The sequence below is a fragment of the Thunnus albacares genome, chromosome 4, assembly GCF_914725855.1.
Source record: "Thunnus albacares chromosome 4, fThuAlb1.1, whole genome shotgun sequence".
Classification (NCBI taxonomy): domain Eukaryota; kingdom Metazoa; phylum Chordata; class Actinopteri; order Scombriformes; family Scombridae; genus Thunnus; species Thunnus albacares.
In genome coordinates this window covers 22,143,495-22,164,783 of record NC_058109.1, presented here as the reverse complement: position 1 = coordinate 22,164,783, position 21,289 = coordinate 22,143,495, and the positions used below count along the sequence as shown (strand labels likewise).

General features: G+C 41.5%; 1 protein-coding gene across 2 annotated transcripts in view; it reads left to right on the top strand.

Annotated features, from left to right (window-relative positions):
* Positions 1–21,289, top strand: part of LOC122980281 (low-density lipoprotein receptor-related protein 1-like) — a 98,997-nt gene that overhangs the window by 43,999 nt on the left and 33,709 nt on the right. Inside the window, exons 7-24 of one of the 2 annotated variants that reach the window (XM_044348120.1) lie at positions 3,355–3,517; positions 4,986–5,208; positions 6,941–7,130; positions 7,234–7,377; positions 8,162–8,398; positions 9,197–9,377; positions 10,503–10,725; positions 11,503–11,692; positions 11,871–11,996; positions 12,405–12,545; positions 14,572–14,697; positions 14,829–14,945; positions 15,088–15,168; positions 16,196–16,363; positions 17,859–18,041; positions 18,140–18,337; positions 18,464–18,709; positions 19,562–19,759. In XM_044348120.1, the coding sequence (XP_044204055.1) occupies positions 3,355–3,517; positions 4,986–5,208; positions 6,941–7,130; positions 7,234–7,377; positions 8,162–8,398; positions 9,197–9,377; positions 10,503–10,725; positions 11,503–11,692; positions 11,871–11,996; positions 12,405–12,545; positions 14,572–14,697; positions 14,829–14,945; positions 15,088–15,168; positions 16,196–16,363; positions 17,859–18,041; positions 18,140–18,337; positions 18,464–18,709; positions 19,562–19,759 (3,135 nt within the window). Of the gene's footprint in view, positions 1–3,354; positions 3,518–4,985; positions 5,209–6,940; positions 7,131–7,233; positions 7,382–8,161; positions 8,399–9,196; positions 9,378–10,502; positions 10,726–11,502; positions 11,693–11,870; positions 11,997–12,404; positions 12,546–14,571; positions 14,698–14,828; positions 14,946–15,087; positions 15,169–16,195; positions 16,364–17,858; positions 18,042–18,139; positions 18,338–18,463; positions 18,710–19,561; positions 19,760–21,289 lie in introns of those variants that run through there. The other variant, XM_044348121.1, reaches the window with a different exon arrangement.

The window sequence follows — 21,289 nt, the reverse complement described above, 5'->3', positions numbered from 1 at the left end:
TCTTGCTTTTTTCTCACTTTTTCTTCCTTTCCTCTCCGTCCCTTTGCATTTTTCTTTTATCCGTTTTCCACTTTTACTCAAAACCGAAAAACACTTGAACGAGTTCCACACCCCCGCCCGTCCGCCCTTTGCTAGTTGACCTCTTCAGAAAAATGTGTCAGTTTCTTCTAAACACAGAAGACTCCTCTGGAATTACAGTCAGATTTATTGGTCCATAGCTAGTAAGCTTTCACTGGGCGCACTTTAATTGCGCTTTCATGCCGAGGAATCTGCTTCGTCATTTCCCCCCACCCATGCTTTTCTTCCCTGGTTGGAGAAATAGATTCTCTGGTCTCCCCTAAATCAGCACAGTGACCCGATCACTCCGGTAAACATACCACCACATTAGACCTCCACCCTTAGCACTGAGCACCGCATAACCGAGGACCCCTGCAGCACGACTTTCGCCCCATATCTGAAGTGTTTGTGTATGTGTGTGTGTCAGTGTGTGTGTGTGTGTGTGTGTGTGTGTGTGTGTGAGGATAGTTCTGTAGAGAGCAGGGCTCATGGCAGCTGTGAAAATACAAGTCTTGTGGTTTGTGAAGCCCTCCTCCCCACTCCTCTTTCTCTCTCTCTCTCTCTCTCTCTCACTCGCTCACTCATATGCAGACATATAGTTTTCATCTTCCAGGTTGATACGTGAAGGTACTGCAGTCAGTGTTGGAGGAAGTATTCAGATCCTCTACTTAAAGGTACCCTGTGGAGTTTTCTTGTAAACAAACAAAAGTTATGTTTCTTTCTCATAAAACATTTGCAAAGCCAATTTTTCAAGTTTTTAAAATCTTACATTGTTTACACTTATGTTTACGAGCTTTGGCGGCGGCTGTGGCTCAAGAGTTAGAGCGGGTCGTCCACTAATCAGAAGGTTGGTGGTTCGCTCCTCCAGTCCGCATGTTGAAGTGTCCTTGGGCAAGATACTGAACCCCAAATTGAGCCCATGTTTGAATGGGTGAGCATAGAAACACTGTGGGGCGCTTTGGATAGGAAGCTCTGTATCACTACTGATGAGCAGGTTGGCACCTTGCTTTGCAGCCTCTGCCATCAGTGTATCAATTTGTGTTTGAATGGGTGAATGTATTGTAAAGCACTTTGAGTGGTCGATAAGACTAGCATGGCGCTATATAAATGCAGTCCATTTAGTCTTCTGCTTCCTTGCCTTTGCTGGCTTATTGCTGCATTTCTTGGCACATTACAACCACCTGCAGATCATTGGAAAAGCATGAAACCATTGGCAGGACTTTGTATTTAATCACCTGCGTGTACGTTCATGTGCGTCCAGACAAGACACAAACAAAATGGGACCTACTCATAAAAAACTGGTCTGTAGCGCTACTAGACATCAGAAACTCCACAGGGCACCTTTAAGCAAAAGTAAGCAAAACCGCAATGTAAAACTTGTTGGATTCAAAATTGGATTTTCTTTAAGTGGCTATAATTAGTATTTCCATATTAACAATGGATCACATGACTTCTTAAGGTGTTGCTCATAGTGATGAGCCCACTGGGAAGTATCACCGGACTCTGCAGTTTCTTTCAGCTATGCAGAGGAGGAAGCTGTGCTCATGAAAAAAAGCTATTAAAACCTGCTGTACATTACCAGCACCAAATGGAAAACAGAAAAAGTTCTAACTAGCTAGTGAACATAGTGACACATTTAGCAGCTAAAGAGCCAGATATTTCCCTCAGGAGTTATTATCTGAGTTATTGGAGACAAAAAACAGTCTTAGAAGAGAGGGAATATTGGATTTGCATTTGTCAGGTGGACAGAAACACGACTCCAAATGAATGCTAATGTTGTCCATAGCAACTGGATGTCTAAATAGTCAAGTGTTTGCCAGAAAGTTCTTAAAAGGTGATTATAAGTCAGTGTCAGCAGCTTGTTTCCACTGCTCCCAAGTGGCTAAAAAAATCACTCATTGCGGTTTTAAGTAAACATCAATCAGAAAATTGCACTTGAAGTATCAACAGTTAAAGCACTACCTATGCAGGCAGAATAGCTCCTGTCAGTGTCATATTATCATGTATTATATTATTACCGATGCGATTCTGTACTATAAGCATGATAATAATAATAATTTGATGTAGTAGCTGGTCAAAGTGGAGCAATTTTTTATATTGTTGAGCATCTTAATTTACTGTATAACAAGTCATCATATTTTATATGCTCATTATAGATTTTTAAAAACCTAACATGAAAAGTAAGGAGCTGTTTGTAAGTAAATGTAGTGCAGTAAAATGTGCAATAATTCCCTCTGAAATATAGTGAAGTAAATTTATAAAGTGACATAAAAGGGACATAAAATAGAATAACTTAAAGAAACTAGACATAAAATACTTCAATACAGTACTTGAGTAAATATACTGAGTTACTTTCTAACACTGATTACAGTAAATTTATCATTCTGTCCTCACATCTCCCTTTGCTTCAGCTTTAACAATAGCTGTCTTTCTCTGATCCTTGGCTGAGATTCAATGTGGCTGAGCTGGTGTTTGAGGAAAGGAAGGAAGAGGAGGGAAAGAGGTAACCAGGGAGAGGGGTATATTCATGTCTCGTGTTTTTCTTTTTCACTATTTTTCTCTTCACTCAGACCCTGTGTATGTGGCCTTGTGCCATATTCAGAACAGTTTGGATAGAGCAGGGGGTATTCCAGTTTTTTTTTCCTTCTCCAGGCTTGTCTCCGTTGAACTTCTGCAGGCTGTAAATATTCCATAAAAAGTGTGTGTATGGTGGCATGTGCGCGCGTCTAGGTGTTTGATTTTCATCAACGGGTGGGGCACTGGTCTTCCCTCTGAGTTTAGCCACAGGAAAATAAACCCAGATGAAACCACACGCCCATCGTCACTTAGCTACAGCTACGGCAACATCACACTCCTCAAAGCAACAAACAGCCTGTCTCATATTCTGTCTGTCTGAGTGACTTTGAATGACAGAAGCATTACCTAGACACTTGCTAATTGGAGTTGGCTGTCATCTCATTTGTCAGTCAAGAAAAATGCCCTGAGTACAAACCTGAAAATCAGGACTGTGTGTGAATGTGTGTGCGTGACTGTTGTAGAGAGAGAGAGAGCAGTTAAAGTGGCTGCTACTCAGTATTGCTGACTAATTTAGTTCATCATATGACCATGAGTCAAACCTCTTACCCATCTGCTACAAGTATGTACAACAACATCGCACGCTGAAGCTCTTTAGAAATGTAATGTAGTTGCTTACAAAATGAATCCCTCAAGTACTGAAAACACTGTTTTTGCTTCCCCCTGAACCTCCTGTGTCCCACCTTACCCCCTCCTTCCACCCACCCCCGCTTTTCTGTCCAGATGTGGAGCAGATGGCCATCGACTGGCTCACCGGAAACTTCTACTTTGTGGATGACGTGGACGACAGGATCTTCGTGTGTGACAAGGATGGGCAGACATGTGTCACCCTCCTGGACCAGGAGCTGTACAACCCTAAAGGCATCGCCCTGGACCCCACCATGGGGTCAGTTTGATCTCTTTCTTTCTTTGTCTTTCTTTCTTTATGTGTACAAAATACTCAGACACAGAGGCAGGCACCCTTATCTGTGCTATCAACCAGAGATCCTCCTGCACTATAAATGGTTTTATGCAAACTCACAGTCTTATGAAAAGGACCAGAGTCCGACTTGTGTCATCTGTCGTTGTTGCCCAACTGAAAAAAACAAGTTGCATTCGGGAAAGGGTACATGGTGGTTTTGGATGTTGAAGTGATTGAGTGCAGATGTTCTGTTGTAGGTTTTGAGTGTAAAACATGTTTTTGTTTCAGCCCTTTTGTTTATGACAAAACTTTCCAACTGAATTCCTGGAAGTGTGTATATATCTGTGGTGCATGCTTGTGTGTTTGTTTGTGTGTGTGAGTTCTGAAAGCTTGTGTGTTTTTCGGGGAAAAAAAGACAACACAAATGGGAGACTGTGTGTATGTGTGCACACATTTGCTTGTACGTAGCCACATGCATCATTTTCATGCCACGCAATTTCCTCTACTCTTATCAGTCCTTCCAGTAACAAGGTAAGATAGATTCACTCTAGCTGTTTTTTTGGGGGGTTTTTTTGTGGTCTGCATTGTCATTACAGGATGAGAAAAACCTCAATAACAGCAAAACAAAATAACAGCGAAAATATATATTTTTTTTTTTGTGCTTACCAGAAATCACATGCTGACTGTTTACTAAAAAAAGTAAAAAATTCACATAAACCAACATCATTATATTTCTACTGGCCTTCATCTTTGTTCCTATCAGTTCTAGTTGCGGAATTTATCCACTATGGCAGGTTTTTGTGGAGTTTAGTTCAGACAGATAATCTCAAGATATTTGATGAATCGTTGAATCATTAACTTAAGTTATTGAATGTTTATGTTTTTTCCAAAGTGTGTCACACCACAAAAATCGTTTGGAGTGAGTTTTTCACTTGTATCCACTTGTTTAACACATTTACAGTGGAAATGTGTGGGGTAATGGGTTCTTTCAGAATAGTGCTAACCTTTAAACCCACAGATGCTCAGAAAGAAGTCCAAAATTCAAGGTCTTGAAAAAAGTAAAGAAGAGTTACTGAAACCAAGTTAAATATCTTGTTTTGTCTGACCGACAATCAAAAATCCAAAGATATTAAATTTCAGTTTAGTGATATAAAACAAATAAATGCAAATCCTCACATGGCAAAAAGAAGGGAACAGCAAATGTTCAGCGTAAGTCCTTGAAAAAAAAATACAATGACTTAAAACAAGAATCTTGCCTTTTGTCTGGCATCAGGGATGCTCGTCTTCTTTTACTCATTGAAATGCCAGAATATTATTGGCTCCTTGTGATGGAAATAAGGGTGAGGAATCAACTATTACAAAGCCAGATTAGCTGAAAATGAAACAATTTAACAAATCAGTTGATGTATCCATCCAGCTATCCTCAATCAGGTCTGGTCCTATGTTTCCATAGGAAGGTGTTCTTCACAGACTACGGTCAGATCCCTAAGGTGGAGCGCTGCGACATGGACGGCCAGAATCGAACCAAGCTAGTAGACAGTAAGATTGTGTTTCCTCACGGCATCACACTGGACCTCGTCAGCAGGCTGGTGTACTGGGCTGATGCCTATCTGGACTATATTGAGGTGGTGGACTACGAAGGCAAGAACCGGCACACCATCATTCAAGGCCTGCTGGTGAGAACAACTGCACCGAACACACCACACTCCCATTGTTTCTACTTAAAGATAATCTCTCTTAAATTTACTGTCCTTATGTATGCTGTTCATAATGCTCTAAAAACTTGAGTGGGCGCCAGACATTTACAGTTCCCTTTATATCATTTACAGTTCCCTATATATCTATAATACACCTTTCTCCCGTGTACTCCTGTAATGCGCTCTTGTCCAGTGAGTTATGAGCAGGGAGAAGATGGAGAGCTTTTGCCTTTTCATTAAAGCAGCTGATTAATAGTGCCTAATACCAAGGCTGTTGATGTAGCAGTGCTGGTGAAGCACAGTGGTTCTTAAAGCTGTTACCATGGCTTTTACTGTGATCTGTGGAGAAGTAATGGCTTTCATTTACTCACTGAGCCTAAGGGAACAGACATGCACACACACAAACAAACCTCTTGTTTTGTGTGTGTGTGTGTGTGTGTACAGCTGTGATAAGGTATTAGTACATGGGTATCCTTCAGGTAAAAGTTGAAATAGAGTGTGTTGGTATTAATGATGCCAAGTCTGAACTATTTTGCCAAGATGTGTTTTTAAAGGCCTTACATGCTCTCTGAAAGCTGCATAGAAAACATGTTTAATGCAAAAATACATCTTTTAAAGTTAAAATAAAACTTAGGGAGCTTTTGTTAGGAAAAAGTGTCCCATCCCTATCAATTGAGACCCTATAGATTCAGTGTATTTGTGCAAATGCAATTCTGCTGTTGGGTTTGAATAGTTACAGTGCAGCCATGGCAAAGATGAATAGCTTCAGATAAACCTTTTAAATGAATTCTTGCACAAAATGAGGACTGTGGATTTTATCTCCCATCTCTTACATTAAAAGCACATTAGGAAGGGATCTTATAATGGCCAAGATTAATTGGAGGAATGATTTCAGCAAGAAAAACCTCTTTAAATGATCATTTGGGCACCTGACTTGTTTTAAGACAGACTTGAAAAATTGTGAGCCTATTCTTTAAGGTTTTTTTAAAGACTAGTGGTAGTCTATTTTGTCTTAGCTACATCTGTTTAAACGAATAAAGGTGACTCAGAGCACAATCAGTCTGCTTTAATATATCTCTCTGACTGTCTGTGTCTCTGTATGTCTTTCTATGGTCCACTGTGCTCCATATTGCCTCCTGCAATAGACAGCAATGTCATCACAGGTTTCTATTTTTTGAGAGCAGTGGAAACTTTCGTGGTTGCTCTGACTTACATCAATGGTTAACAGTAGTTTAACTACTATTCTACATCAGTGCACATGGTTCATTAAATGGCAGGTAACCATGGCAACAATACTCATGCCACGTACCAGTTAACTCTCACTTGTAAAGTAAAACTAACCATAAAAAATAAAACATGATGATAATTTGAATAAAGTCCATAAGTTTGCTCATTACACACAACACATCATTTCAAATGATGTGTTTCAGCGTACACAGCCTCCTTCAGAGCATATAAAACTGTGTGCAATCTCACAAAATACATAAAGAGTTCATTTTTGTAAAACGTCTTAGCCAGACATGCGTATACTGTATGAACAAAGTAGAACTATCTACTAGACCCATAAAGACAACATCAAATCTTTCACACACTGGTCGGAGCACTCAAAGAAAATGGTGAACTGAGGACTTAAATGCCTGAGAGTCAGTACCTTTGCTCTCATTTAGTCTCTTTTTCATTTGTCTTTTACACTTTTCATTCTCTCTTTAAGATCGAGCACCTGTACGGGCTGACTGTGTTTGAAAACTATCTCTATGCCACCAACTCGGACAACGCTAACATGCAGCCTAAGACCAGCGTGATCAAGGTCAACCGCTTCAACAGCACAGACTACCAAGTAGTGACGCGGGTGGACAAGGGAGGTGCGCTGCACGTCTACCACCAGAGACGCCAGCCTCCAGGTAGACTACACACACACACACACACACATTCATGTCTCACGCATGGCTGATTACTATATGGATGTATCTGGTTTTGTGACTTTCACTCCTCCTTCGTATCCAGTGCGTAGCCATGCATGTGAGGTGGACCAGTATGGGAAGGCTGGAGGCTGCTCTGACATCTGTCTGCTGGGAAATGGCCACAAGACCCGGACCTGCCGCTGTCGCTCTGGATTCAGCCTGGGCAGCGATGGCAAGTCCTGCAAAAGTGAGTAAGACTATTTGTGTAATGAAAGAATAATTAAGTTTCAACTACTGCAAATCAACACATCTTTCAAATGATTAACATAGAAACTGTAAATACTATAAGTCATCTACTTGTCCAAAGACTCTTTTGAGTCATCTACTTCAAGCATTGATTCAGCACATTCAGTGCTGATGTGTGCAAGCTCCCAGCATGACTATAAGTATAAACTCGGGAGCCACAGTGATTCAGCTTCATTGACCCAAAGCCAAGGGCAGCCAAGGTTGGATCAGAGATGTGGTTCTCCCCTGGGTTGCAGACTGGGAAAGAGCTATGAACAAAGTAGCTGAGCACCACCATAACTTAGTCTGGCTCTCTTGCTCTCCACTGACCTCCCCATAAGCCTGATTCAGCTTGTCTGTGAAGTGTTTTAATATTCTATCAACCAATAATAGCATTATATTGATCTGCCTCTTGAGAATAGACTGTCCTTGAAAATGACACAGTTGATTTAACTAAAGGCAATCTGCCGCTAACTCTACAAAACCCCTCCTCTTCTCCCGCTGCCTCTAAGGACATAATTGAAAATCACTTAATTTTCATTTAGGGCTATTGCTGATCTTGCATGCAATTTACTTCTTTAATCAATACACATTATTTGGGAAAAAAAAGCAGCGATGAGTCAGCAACTAATTTCTTGATTCTTTGTCGAACAAAAAACAATGAACAACACGATATCGGCAGGTGATTTTCACTCTTAACTGCTTCTGTTGAATCCTGCGCCTTTTGTGTTCTTGTTTTGCTGCAGAACCCGAGCATGAGCTTTTCCTGGTCTACGGTAAAGGTCGCCCAGGGGTCATCAGGGGCATGGACATGAACGCCAAGGTGCCAGATGAGTACATGATCCCCATTGAGAATCTGATGAACCCCAGAGCTCTGGACTTTCATTCCGAGAGCGAGTTCATTTACTTTGCCGATGCCACCAGCTACATCATCGGACGACAGAAGATTGATGGAACTGAGAGGGACACAATTCTGAAGGAAGGTAGATAATCTGAGAAACACAAATTATGCCACAGACAGCTCAACAGAGTAACATTATATGGGTTCAAAATAGGGCGCAAAAGATTTTGAGCTTGTGAAATGATGTTCAGAAATCATTTCAAGTCTACCTGTGAAAAACTTCTGTTTTTAAAGGTGTAGAAAATATTTGAGATTGTTTAAATTAAATTTGTGCACAAATTATTTTAGCTGTGAGATTACATAAAGACCTTTGACTACAGATTCAAACTAGAAAACTATGTGTTAAACTCAGAACTCAGAGTTCCCATGCTGTGTGAGACACCGAAGTTACACATGCAAACAGATGCATTTAGGTGCATTTAGGTTACAAGTTCAAAGTTTGGCCCAGCTTTTGGCTGTAAAAACAGGGCCAAACTTTGTACTTGGAACTTGCTGTAAATGCATGCAGAGTTTTTATTTCACATGTTTATAAGGGGTGATAAACAACCACCGGCTTTGAAAATATTTCACAAGCTCAAAATCTTGTTAAAAGAAACATATCTTTTCTGTTTACCCTTTATTTATCCAGTCCTATCCTATTGAGATGAAGAATTGTGTGGGTTGCAGTGGGCTCCTTTCTACTATTTAAGACAGAAAACATTTAAAACTCTTATGTAATAAAAATACTCTCCTAAAAAAGAGCCAAATTTTCAGTATATTGCATCAATAGGCAGCATAAAATCAAGGTTTAAATTTAAAACTATCAAAATAATCTTAAGTGAGGTATAAGTATGTGCGCTGTAACAAAAGGCCTCTCACCAGCAGTTTGTGTTTGTCCCAGGAATCCACACAGTGGAGGGCATAGCTGTGGACTGGATGGCTGACAACTTGTACTGGACAGATGATGGGCCTAAGAAAACCATCAGTGTTGCTCGACTGGAAAAGGCTTCACAGACTCGCAAAACTCTCATTGAAGGAAAAATGACTCACCCTCGTGCCATTGTTGTGGATCCTCTAAACGGGTAAGCTGGGCAAAGAGATGGAGCGAGCATGTTGTTTTTGTTTCACAGGAAGAGGATAAAGGTCACTTCGCAGAATTCCGGTTGACAGCTGCACAGTCCAGGAAGCGCTTTAGGCATCATCTGAAATGATGCAGACTTTGTTTAATGAAGTATGATTAATGTCTTTGTGTGTGCTTGTTAGTGGTCATGCAACATGTGATGAGATAATGATGGGCGTTTGTTTCATCGGGTCAGCTGTCTGATGACTCAGGTGAAAGAATTCAGCTGCTCTTTCACTCAGCTTTCAGCAAACTTGTATCTCTGTCCGCTCCTTCTGTCTCAGCGTTCCTTATCTCTTGTGTCTGAGCTGTTTGTTGGTTTTTATTACCCACCAATTTCGAGGAGTGTCAATTTTTCTCAGTGTCTTGTCTGTCTCTCTTAACGATTTCCAGCAGAGTGCCTTTTTATCATTTTTTATCTGCGTTGTTGACCATTATCATTCCAAAATGTAATTTCCCCTTTGATTACACTATTTATTAAAACAGATGGAGCATTTTGTAAATTACATTACACATTTCTCCCCAAGAGCTAATTAACATAAACGCATATCTCTCTTGGACCCTCTCAAATAGCTTTTAATCTTGCCGTGTACAGATGTGTCTTATTAACGTGACCTCCAGGTCTCTCTCCTGAGAAACACGCTCATAAACACGCACACGCTCTTTGGATTGCGAGTGACAGGGTGATGTGTGTCCACACACTTCCCAGGGGAAAGGCACTCGCCTCCACTAATGCCTGTAATCAATCAGGCTCAGGGAGAAGAGGGAGGAAGAGAAAGAGAAATTTGCAGAGAGGAGGAAAAGAAAGAGTCAGATGGAGAAAGAGAATGTAAAATGTTAACGCTAATGTCAGTCATATTCTGGCGAAGGTGCTTTGACTGGTCGTGAAGTACCTGGTGACACACAGATTGGTTTGTCTGTGGGTAGATCAACTGAGGATCGCTGGATGCTCTGATGAGTGTTGTGTGCTTTAGGGCAGCTAGATAAAATGTCATTGCTTCAGTTAATGCCAAGAGATTCCTCAAGATGCCCCAGCTAATATTCTCCTCTCTCTGTCTTGCTGTCACATTTCGCTTCTTGTCTTAAGGTATATGTACTGGACAGACTGGGAGGAGGACCCTAAGGAAAGCAAGCGAGGCAAAATCGAACGCGCTTGGATGGACGGCTCTAACAGAAACGTGTTCCTGACCAGCAAAACTGTGCTGTGGCCCAACGGCCTGAGTCTGGACATCCCACAGGGCATCCTCTACTGGGTGGACGCCTACTACGACCGCATTGAGATGGTTCACCTCAACAACTCCGAACGCAAGGTCAGTGCTCGCCATCATCAGGATTATTTCACTGCAGTGTAGAGACAGAGCGGTTCAGTGGAATCAAAGCAGCGGATTATTCTGACAGGGTTAGACGAGCTGCGAGTGAGCTAATAAGGAATGAGTTTTAAAGCAGTGGATATATGGTGGGTGGTCCATCACAATGCTTGAGCCCCTTTAATATTGGTCACTCTTTGTGGTTAAATTGATGATATTTTATTTTCATTGGCCTGCTTTTTTTGGTCATATTTTATTTTTATGATGTTATTCTTATTTAAAATTTATATTCCAGAAACTGGAATGTCATGGTTCATATATAATGAATGAAATCTAAATATTTACACACATACTCTGAATACCACTGAAAAGGTTATTTTATGGCCACATAGATATATGATCTGATTTTTCTTTTTTTTTTTTTTTTTTACACACATTTCAATGCCCTTAACTGACTATACAGTAGCATAAGTATATGATACCCAAATCATTTGAGCCCCAAAATATTTCTTTACAAAGTTTTATAAAACAGATATAACCCAGAAAATTAGTGAGTGATATTTCTTTCAGATGTTTTAACGATTGTTTGGTTATGGGATCTTAAAAACTAACCACTCTCTAGATTCTTACCATAATTAACTCAACAGAAGAGGGGCCATAACATCACATTTTATCTTCAATATGAATTACTTTGAGCATGTTTTGAGCTGTAATTCTAGACACTGTGTGTTGTTTAAAGCATACTTACACACCATCTTGTTGCTTTTCTCACATCACCAGACGGTGTATGAAGGACAGGAACTGAATCACGCCTTTGGTCTGTGCCACTATAAACACTTCTTGTTCTGGAACGAATACCGTAGTGGCAGCATTTTCAAGTTGGACACCACCACTGGCACTGCCACTCTACTGCGCAATGAAAGGCCGCCCATCTTTGAAATCCGCATGTACGACGCTCAGCAACAGCAAGGTACTGGGCGGAACATAACACATACAGACTACCCATCCACTACCAATCCATCGGTGTTAGTCCAGAAATTATGATTGTCCAGAGATGCTCAGGGGCATACATGAGGAATCATTGGCACTAATTTGTGTTTGTATTAACCAACTTACATGTCTTAACAGTCATGTTTGTTCGTCTACAGGCTCTAATGCGTGTCGTGTGTACAATGGAGGTTGCAGCAGCCTGTGTCTGGCCATACCAGGAGGCAGGCAATGTGCTTGTGCAGAGGACCAAATACTAGACCCAGCTGACAACACCAGCTGCAAAGGTACTGTATGTGCATGATGTGTGTGAGAATGAAGAGCATTTCTCATGGACTAATTAATTCTAGCTCCTTTATATACACAAGGTTTTGTTCCTGGTATGTGAGAAGATGTGTGACTGTGTGTCTTTTTGAACAAATGGACACAATAACAGAAGCACCCGTAATATGTAATCCAATAGAAGCCTTTGTGAATCCCATAATATTTATTTTTTTTATGTACAAGTTGGACCAAATAATAGATACACCTCAAAATTCAAATATTGGTCTCTACTTTTCTTATAATTGTGCTTTTTTACAAAATCCTCCATTTTCCTTCTGTTGCAAAGCTTGGTAATTCAAAACTCTATTATCCTCTGTAACCTCTTTTTCACATGCTTTTTATTTCTCTTCTCCTCTGCTTCTCTTCCACAGCCAACCCATCTTACGTACCCCCTCCTCAGTGCCAGCCCGGGGAGTTTGCTTGCAAAAACAACCGCTGCATCCAGGAGCGCTGGAAGTGTGATGGAGACAACGACTGTCTGGACAACAGCGATGAGGCTCCTGAGCTGTGCCGTGAGTTACTGTGTACACACGCACACACACACACCTCATCAAACATAGTTTCAAAACAGCTGCCCTTCTTGTTAGTACTGAGTCAGATGACCTCCGGCAGTCTGAATTTGACAGTCTGGTGATGCCAGAATGAAATGAGAGCCCAGTCTGAGTGCAGTGAATGTGTGTTTATACGCACCAATTCTGTGCACATGTGAGTGTTGTGTGAGTGCGTGTGTGTGTGTGTGCGTGTGTGTGTGTGTGTGTGTGTGTGTGTGTGTGTGTGTGCATGCGTGCGTGCAAGGAGGAATGTAGCAGTGTCTGTGGATCTGGAAAAGCTCTCTGTCTGCTTGTCTGTCCGTCTGTCTGTGGTCAAAGTGCAGACATATTCCCCTTCCAGACAAAATAAAACTCCGTCCAAAACAGCTAGAACAGAGGTTCCCAAACCTTTCAGACCATGTACCACTATGTACCAAACCAAATTTCCCAAGTACTACTTCCCACTGCAAATACTAACAATATAACATTGAAAGAGCCACCTCGTCTATGTAAGCCCACTCCTGACGACGACGATGACTACTACTACTACCACTACTCGAAAAGTAAGGTGTGAGTGCAGTTAGCATAAGACGTAGATCTGGCTCTGCATCCATTCAGTTGTAGTACTTGGTCTTCATGGCAGCGAGACCAGAAAACCTTTCTCGTGAAGATAGGTTGTGACAAACGGCATCAAAACCTGCACAGCCTTCAATGAGAGCACTGGGTACTCATGCTTTCGTTGGATCCAAGAGTTAAGATGTGACCTTTTTTTTCAGAGAGCACCAGAGTGCTGTCCAATGATAATTCAAGCAACTTCTCCTGTTCAGCACCCGTCAGATCATCTGGCATTTCTGTCATTTCAACAGAAAAGGGGTCTCTGATCCATTTGGGCCTGGCCTCGACCAGGAAGTACTCTGTGAACTGGTCTGCCATGGATAAGAGGTGCTGAGCTATTGTATCTTGAAGTGAAATGACAGATGAACCTAGCTCCAGACAAGTCTCCAAAATTGGAAAAGCGGAGACATCCCCATCTTTGACCTTGATGGCGAGCAGCTGCAGCTTTTTTTTTTTTTCAGTGATTTTTGTCATGCATGTCAAAAACTGTCAGACTGCCTCCCTGTAGTCCCACGTTGAGCTCATTCAGACATGAAAATATGTCTGCTAGATAGGTTAATTTTTCCAGCCACTGTGGGTCATAGAGCAGGTTAGCCAAAATAGACTGTTGCTCTTGTAAAAATATCCTCACTTCAGAGTGTAGTTCAAAGAGCCTTGTGAGCACTTTCCCTCTTGATTGACGACCGCTGATGTACTGTTAACCTAGCATGCTCTCTGTAATAACAAATAATAACAAAGTAGTATTACAAAGTTTTATTACTTTGTTATTACAGAGAAAGGACCGAAAAAGGTACTGTTGAGTACCGGTACCAGTGTCAGTATCAGTATCGGTTCAAATGTGAACGATACCCAACCCTACTTGTAGCCATTTCAAAATTCCACTCAATCCGCTTTAATCATGGCAAGCTGATAATGCTAGCTAAAATCAATGATTGTAGAGTCTGAATCCGACTGTGTCGAGGTGTTTACTGTTTAGCTAACGTTAATGTTACTAGTTCATGCTATGTTGGACGCAACGTCACGTCACCCTATGTGGCTAAGCACAGGCAAATTATATTTCTAAAATATTTAAACAACTAATTTTTACATCATTGTAATGTGATATGTATATGTAATAACTGTTGTCTGTAATAAAATTAAATTAAATTATAATTATTTGGTTTTAAATTAAGGACTTTGGCCAGTTGGAGTACAGTTGTTAGGCCTTTTAAGCAAGGCTCTTGTGTACCACCAGGTGGAGCCTTTCGGGAATCACTGAGCTAGAATATCTGACCTCACCTCACATCTCACCACTCCCTTCACCTTTCCATTCCCCCGCTGGCCTCTCCCCGCATAGCGTCTTATTTTCCTCTGTTTCCGTCTTGCCCTTCAATGCATCCTTTCTTCTCTCCAGACCAGCACACTTGCCCCACCGACAGATTCAAGTGCCAGAACAACCGCTGTATCCCCCTGCGCTGGCTGTGTGACGGGGACAATGACTGCGGGAATGATGAGGACGAATCCAACACCACCTGTTCAGGTACACAAACATACAAATGAACAAAAAGTCTGACAGGGGCTTTTTTGTTGTTCACATATGGGACTTTCAGGTAATTGCACTCGCTCTTTCTCCACCCCTCTTGACATGTTATCCACCATTTTGTCTTTCAGCTCGCACCTGTCCGCCTAATCAGTACTCATGTGCTAGTGGGCGCTGCATCCCTATTTCTTGGACATGCGACCTGGACGATGACTGCGGTGATCGGTCAGATGAGCCCGCTTCTTGTGGTTGGTCCACTTATTCTCACAATTCATCAGTTGCCCTATAACTGTATCTGCATTTGTAGCTCTTTGTACGGCTCATTTTGACATTCAGAGTATAGTGTTTAAGTTGTAAGCAACATGTCTCAACTCTTTGTTCTGTCCACAGCCTACCCCACATGTTTTCCCCTCACCCAGTTCACCTGCAACAACGGACGCTGCATCAACATCAACTGGCGCTGTGATAATGGTTAGTTTCTGTTCCTCATTCTCTCCTCTTCTTCTCCAGTTTGCCTGTGTGCAGTGACAACTCCTGGCTCCCTGTTGTCACAGTTTGCTGTGCATGTTTGGTCACCAGCCTCTTATTGGCATACGCTCCTGTTTCTGTGTTTTTACCATGCTTTCCTGTCTTTTGTTGTTCTGTGTTGTTGGTTTTGTTGTTCTGTGTTGGTTTTGTTGTTCCGTGTTGTGCTATTCGCCCACTCTGCTGTCTTCCGTTGGTTCTGTCTTTCAGAAAAGGATTGTGGTGACGGCTCTGATGAATTGAATTGTCCAAACCTGACCGGTTAGTGCATAGATCAACATGCACCACAACAGCCATGACGCTAGCCTAGCTCTAAGATTGGCCAGGCAGGCTCAGAAACAGTTAGGGCTGCTTTTCTGCTAATTGAACATGGCCACAAGCTGAGGCCAATACTGCTGCCACTCATTTAGTCTGCTGCACATAGGTTTGGAGCTAAATTAGACTTAAAAAAATTGCAAATGCATCACTACGTCCACCGAATACATGGAAACTAAATGTGTAGTTGTTGTGTTTGCAATCAAATCAATGCAGCTCTGTTTAATTCAGTATAGATTTAATAGGATGCCAGGTTAAGTGATAAAAAGTTTTTCAATTACAAACTTAATTTTCTTTTCTTAATGGTTATGAAATTAAATGCTAGCATGCTAAAAGTTATACAATAGATTGCATTTTTACATTAATATAGTATATGGGTATAGAAGTGCTTATGATGCTCTGCTGCCAAGCTCAATGTATCAACGCTGGGTACATTCCCTCATGGTGCATGGTCTGATCTATGCAGTTTCTGTCATTATTAAAGCTCTCATCTCTCATGCTCTGTTTCATTTGTATTCCATGTACAGTATTTCACTGTCGGCCTGTTAATTGTAGAAAAAGAAAAGCAATCACTATTACTATTTTTTTTCCCCTTTGAGGCAGTGGGCGCCTCATAATGTGAGAGAGCGGGTGTTGTTTGACAGTGTTTGTTTTTCAGATAATGACTGCGGGGACAACAGTGATGAGGCAGGCTGTAGTCACTCGTGCTCCAGTGCTCAGTTCAAGTGTAACAGCGGCCGCTGCATACCAGATTACTGGACCTGTGACGGAGATAATGACTGTGGGGACTACAGCGACGAGACCCACGCAAACTGCACCAATCAGGGTCAGTGTCTTTACAGTGCCTGCCAGTCAGGTGGGGTTTCAAACCCCTGCTGACAGATAGGATCCTCTTCAGGATACTCTTGTAGTAGAAAATTGGTTGTAAAAAATCACCTTTTCCTATATCAGTATAGCAAGAGTCATGTTATAGTAGTAGTAAAATATGTCTTTTTACTACTAAGTCTCCCATACTGGCTTTTAAAGACTTTTGCACAGGCTGGTTTTCCCTCATTGTTGACTTCCCATCCTTGCTCAAAGAGCATATTTAGAGCAGGAGGATGCCATACCCTGTAATTACGACGACAAAAGTTCCTTAAATGTCAATGAAATCTATAAAAACACTACCTGATGTGGTTTTGTGTCGCAGTAAGCCCAGGAAAAAAAACAAAACTTATTTCTATTGCAGTTACAGTACTAAAGGTTAGATTACTTTCTGAACCAGAATAAAATCAGGAAAGAAAAGCTAGGGCGTGAATAAATAAGATGCTCTGGGGGATGCATGAATAAACATATCGTTATCTTCCACCCACACTGTGCCTCAACCAGAAGGCTACAGTTCCTGCCACTCGGCCCATGTCGTGCCACTGTTTTTATGAGTAGCTATGAAAGTAGCTGCAGCTGATGGTACTGACTGCTGTTGATATCATCCTCTAACACAACCACTAATAATGTATGATAAAGGATTTCTCCCGATCCCACCCTGTTTCCACGTGCGCCATGGGTGTGCAATGCATACCTGGACATCAAAAAAAGCAAAAAGAGGCTGCACATGATGCACTGAGTACTCTTGATTAAAGGAGATACGGGCCACAGTCACCAAAGAGAAGGCAATGGTACTTATTTTTAGTAACTAGTCAATATTAAAAGCTCACATTAAAAGACACAAACAAATTGCCACTGGTATTTATGGCATACATCTGTGACAGGTAGTTGTTATTATCTCGGTTGCATCTCTGCACTGTTCTGTCATTTAGTCCCTCAAGTGCACTAGGCACTAAAATCATGGCAAGTATTTACATTTTATTCAGTAGATGTAATAGCTCCCTGGTCCCTTTCAGTCACACTGGCGCAGCACCAGTCTAATGGGTATCATCATGACACCTAATAACTCTCACTAGTAGTTTAAAGCGACTGATATAACAACTGTTCTCTTTTAAATATAAACATGCAGCATAGATATACCGACTTATCATTATCTATTAGTTATTATGCTACTGTCAGTGTGCTTCTGTGAAGAGCAACTGTGAAACAATAACAAAAGGGATTCATACTAAAACAATGACCCTCTGAATGCATACTTGCATCTGTTCAGCCTTTCCTGTTGCTAAGTCTTGTTGCCATCCAGTTTTCAACAGACAGCTCATTAGTTATTGTTTTCACCATCCTTTGAGGTTGCACATTGTCTACGCTCAAGGCTGTGTGTCCTGATTTGATTAATGCAGGAGACGATTTAGAACGATGTCAGTTTACAGTCGTATATTGTCTCTCTTTTTCCACAGCCACTCGTCCGCCAGGAGGTTGTCATACAGATGAGTTTCAGTGTCGGATGGATGGCCTGTGCATCCCCTTGCGTTGGCGCTGTGATGGGGACACTGACTGCATGGACCTGAGTGATGAGAAGAATTGTGAGGGTGTTACCCACATGTGCGATCCAGCGGTCAAGTTTGGCTGCAGGGACTCTGGTGAGGAGACCGTCATACTTCAAATTCAGAAGTATGTAAAGTATACAAAGTCGGTTTAAGTATTTATCTTTAAAGTTAACCTCGTCTTCTGTCTGTAGCACGATGCATCAGCAAAGCCTGGATGTGCGACGGAGACAGTGACTGTGAGGACAACTCCGACGAGGACAACTGTGAGGCGCTGGTGTGTAAGCTCTCTCATCATGTGTGCGCCAACGACTCCACCATCTGCCTGCCCGCCGAGAAACTTTGTGATGGCACTGATGATTGCCCAGATGGCTCTGATGAGAAACTCTGCGGTAAGAAACAACAGGCTGTGTCTCAGTAGAGGGAATGCCAAAACAGCAAGTAAAACTCTGGATCTCAAATCATGGCTTCAGTGTAGCCCTCATGTCACTCATATCCTGGTTTTCTCTTTTTTACAGATCTGTGCTCACTGGACAATGGCGACTGCAGCCATAACTGTACAGTGGCCCCTGGTGAGGGTGTGATCTGTTCCTGTCCACTGGGCATGGAGTTAGGCCCCGATAACAAGACCTGTCAGATCCAGAGCTTCTGTGCCAAACACCTTAAGTGCAGTCAGCGCTGTGAACAGCACAAGTTCAGTGTGAAATGCTCATGTTACGAGGGCTGGGAACTGGAGCCTGATATGGAGAACTGCAAGAGCACGGGTAAGTGCAAGATGGTGGGGATGGTGAGGGTCAGGGCAAGTTAAAGGACGTCGGTGAACAATTTGATTGATGAAAACTGTACAGAAAGGAAGGAAGCTAGAGAAGTGACTGGGTTCTGTGTCAGGACTGCAGAGTTTAGAAGAGTGGTGTGGGTTTGGGATCAAGCAAAGGAGAGGCCGCCCAAGCAGGAAACTGTGTGGTTGGAGAGGAATCTCTTTGCCAAAATTTGATATTTGGTGTGTGATACACAATAGAGTACTGGAGACAGAGGGGAAGAGAGGAAGAGCTTAAATGCCCTTGGGAAAAAAGTTTCTCTAAAAAACATAAAAAACATCTAACTGTCGTTATTATTTTATGAGAAGAACAAATCTGAAATATTAAAAGTAGAAAAAGAAGAGTAGATAGGTTTTTCATAAAAGTCAGTGAGAGGGCACATTGTGGAAAACTGCTCAGTCACATTAAATCAGCTTTGAATTTTATCATCTACATAAAGAACATAGTTCTCTCCCTCCAGCAACTAGCCAATGAAGAAACATGAATTTATGATTCTGCTCCTCACTGCCAGGTCTTAGAGACTAGCCTCCAACACCCCGCCATTTATCCTGTTGCCTGTCTGGCTGCCTGTTAGGTACAGATAACTCCTGTCTTATTTACACTGCGTTTTAATTACACAGGATTAGAGCCACTTTCAACACAGCACCTCTTTCATTGGACACTGCACACTGCAGTGAAACATGGCTGCAGTGTTTTCCATGCTGTGGAGCAGAGCTGTTCTGCAGCACTTTGAGTTAGAATCGAAGGGTTTTAACACTTTAACATCTGGTCATTGATGTTTCCTCTCCATTTCGACAGATCCTTTCAAACCCTTTATCATTTTCTCGAACCGCCACGAGATCCGTCGCATTGATCTGAACAAGGGCGAGTTCAGTGTGTTGGTACCAGGACTGAGGAACACCATCGCCTTGGACTTCCATCTCAACCAGAGCGCCCTCTATTGGACTGACGTGGTGGAGGATAAGATCTATCGAGGGAAACTGTCTGAGAATGGAGGTGAGCGTTCACAACACTGTCAATATGTTTTAAAGACTTTTTAGCGCCATTTTCTGTCTGATGTAGGATTACATTACATTTACATTTGTGATTAAGACAACACTATCAGATGAAGTGCAGACGGACATTTGGTGCACTTGTGTGATGTTGTGCAGGGACTTCATGCAAAACAAGTCTTACAGGAAAAATAAGGACAAAGCGCCAAGAGCAAGAAAGCGCATTGGTTTTTACTGAATTAGAGGGAATTTTATGAGTCATAAAGTTTCAATCTCTAAATACAGTATTGCAAACTTTGCAATTATATTGTAGTTCTGTTGCGGTAAATAACTTGTACGTTTAGTGATGACAATTTTACTGTGCCTAAATTGCTCATGAGACTGCCCAGCAGGCAAGAATATCCAGTAAAAACAGAGTCTGCATGACACATTGGTGTGTAGCAGGGCTGAAACTAACAATTATTTTCATTATCGATTCATCTGTCAATTATTTTCTCGATCAATCTATTAGTTGTTCAGTCAATAAAATGTCACAAAATTATGAAAAATGTCAATCACCCAAAGCCAAAGATGATGCAACCTAAAATGTCTTGTTTTGTCTGCCCAACGACCCAAAGATAACCAGTTAGGACTAAAGAAACCAGAAAAGAAAGAAAGAAAGAAAGAAAGAAAGAAAGAAAGAAAGAAAGATAGAAAAAAAGAAAGGAGGGAGGGAGAAATGGATGGATGGATGGGTAGGTAGGTAGGTAAGTAGATAGATAGATAGATAGATATATGTTAAATAGAACACATTTAAGAAGCTGGAAACACAGAATATTAGCATTTTGTTCTTAAAAATTACTCAGAACAATAAATCAACTACCAAATTAGTTGGCAATTCATTTTCTCTGGATTGACATATCGTTGCAGCTCTAGTGCGTAGCATGTACTGTCTGCACTGCTGTTGCTGTGGTGTCTTGAGAACAGAAACTCAGATCTGGCTTTATAAAGGCCAGACCAGTCAATCAGGACCAGTGTGCACGGCAAACAAGGCCCTGTCATCACTGCAGCAATAATAATGAGCAAATCATGTGGATAAATAATACTTGAGTAGTATAGCATCCATGTATATGTATTTGTCTGTGCATGCTGTTGTTGTGTACCATGCCTCTAAGACACAGCCAATAGAGTTTATACTGTAAGTGTGTGTTTTAATTGCGCCAGAAAGGATAATAACTCATCTCAAATAATTTGACACGTCCCTCTGATTAGAGACCTGGAGAATGAGAGGGTTAGAAAGAAGCTGAGGCTAGAAAATGTCTCTTTAACCATGCAAGAAACCTCATATTTAGTTTTTTAAGGCCCGTTCTGTAATTGTAGTATCACACCCCCTGCTGAGCCACTACTGTATATATTTATGTTTTCATTCATTGTGCTGACTTCTTGTTTTCTCCCAAACATAGCATCTAACCACTTGATTAAAGGCATTACAGTCTGTAATGCAACGTTAGCTATGAATCCAAATAGCTTGATTAAATTTACATAATTTGTAAAT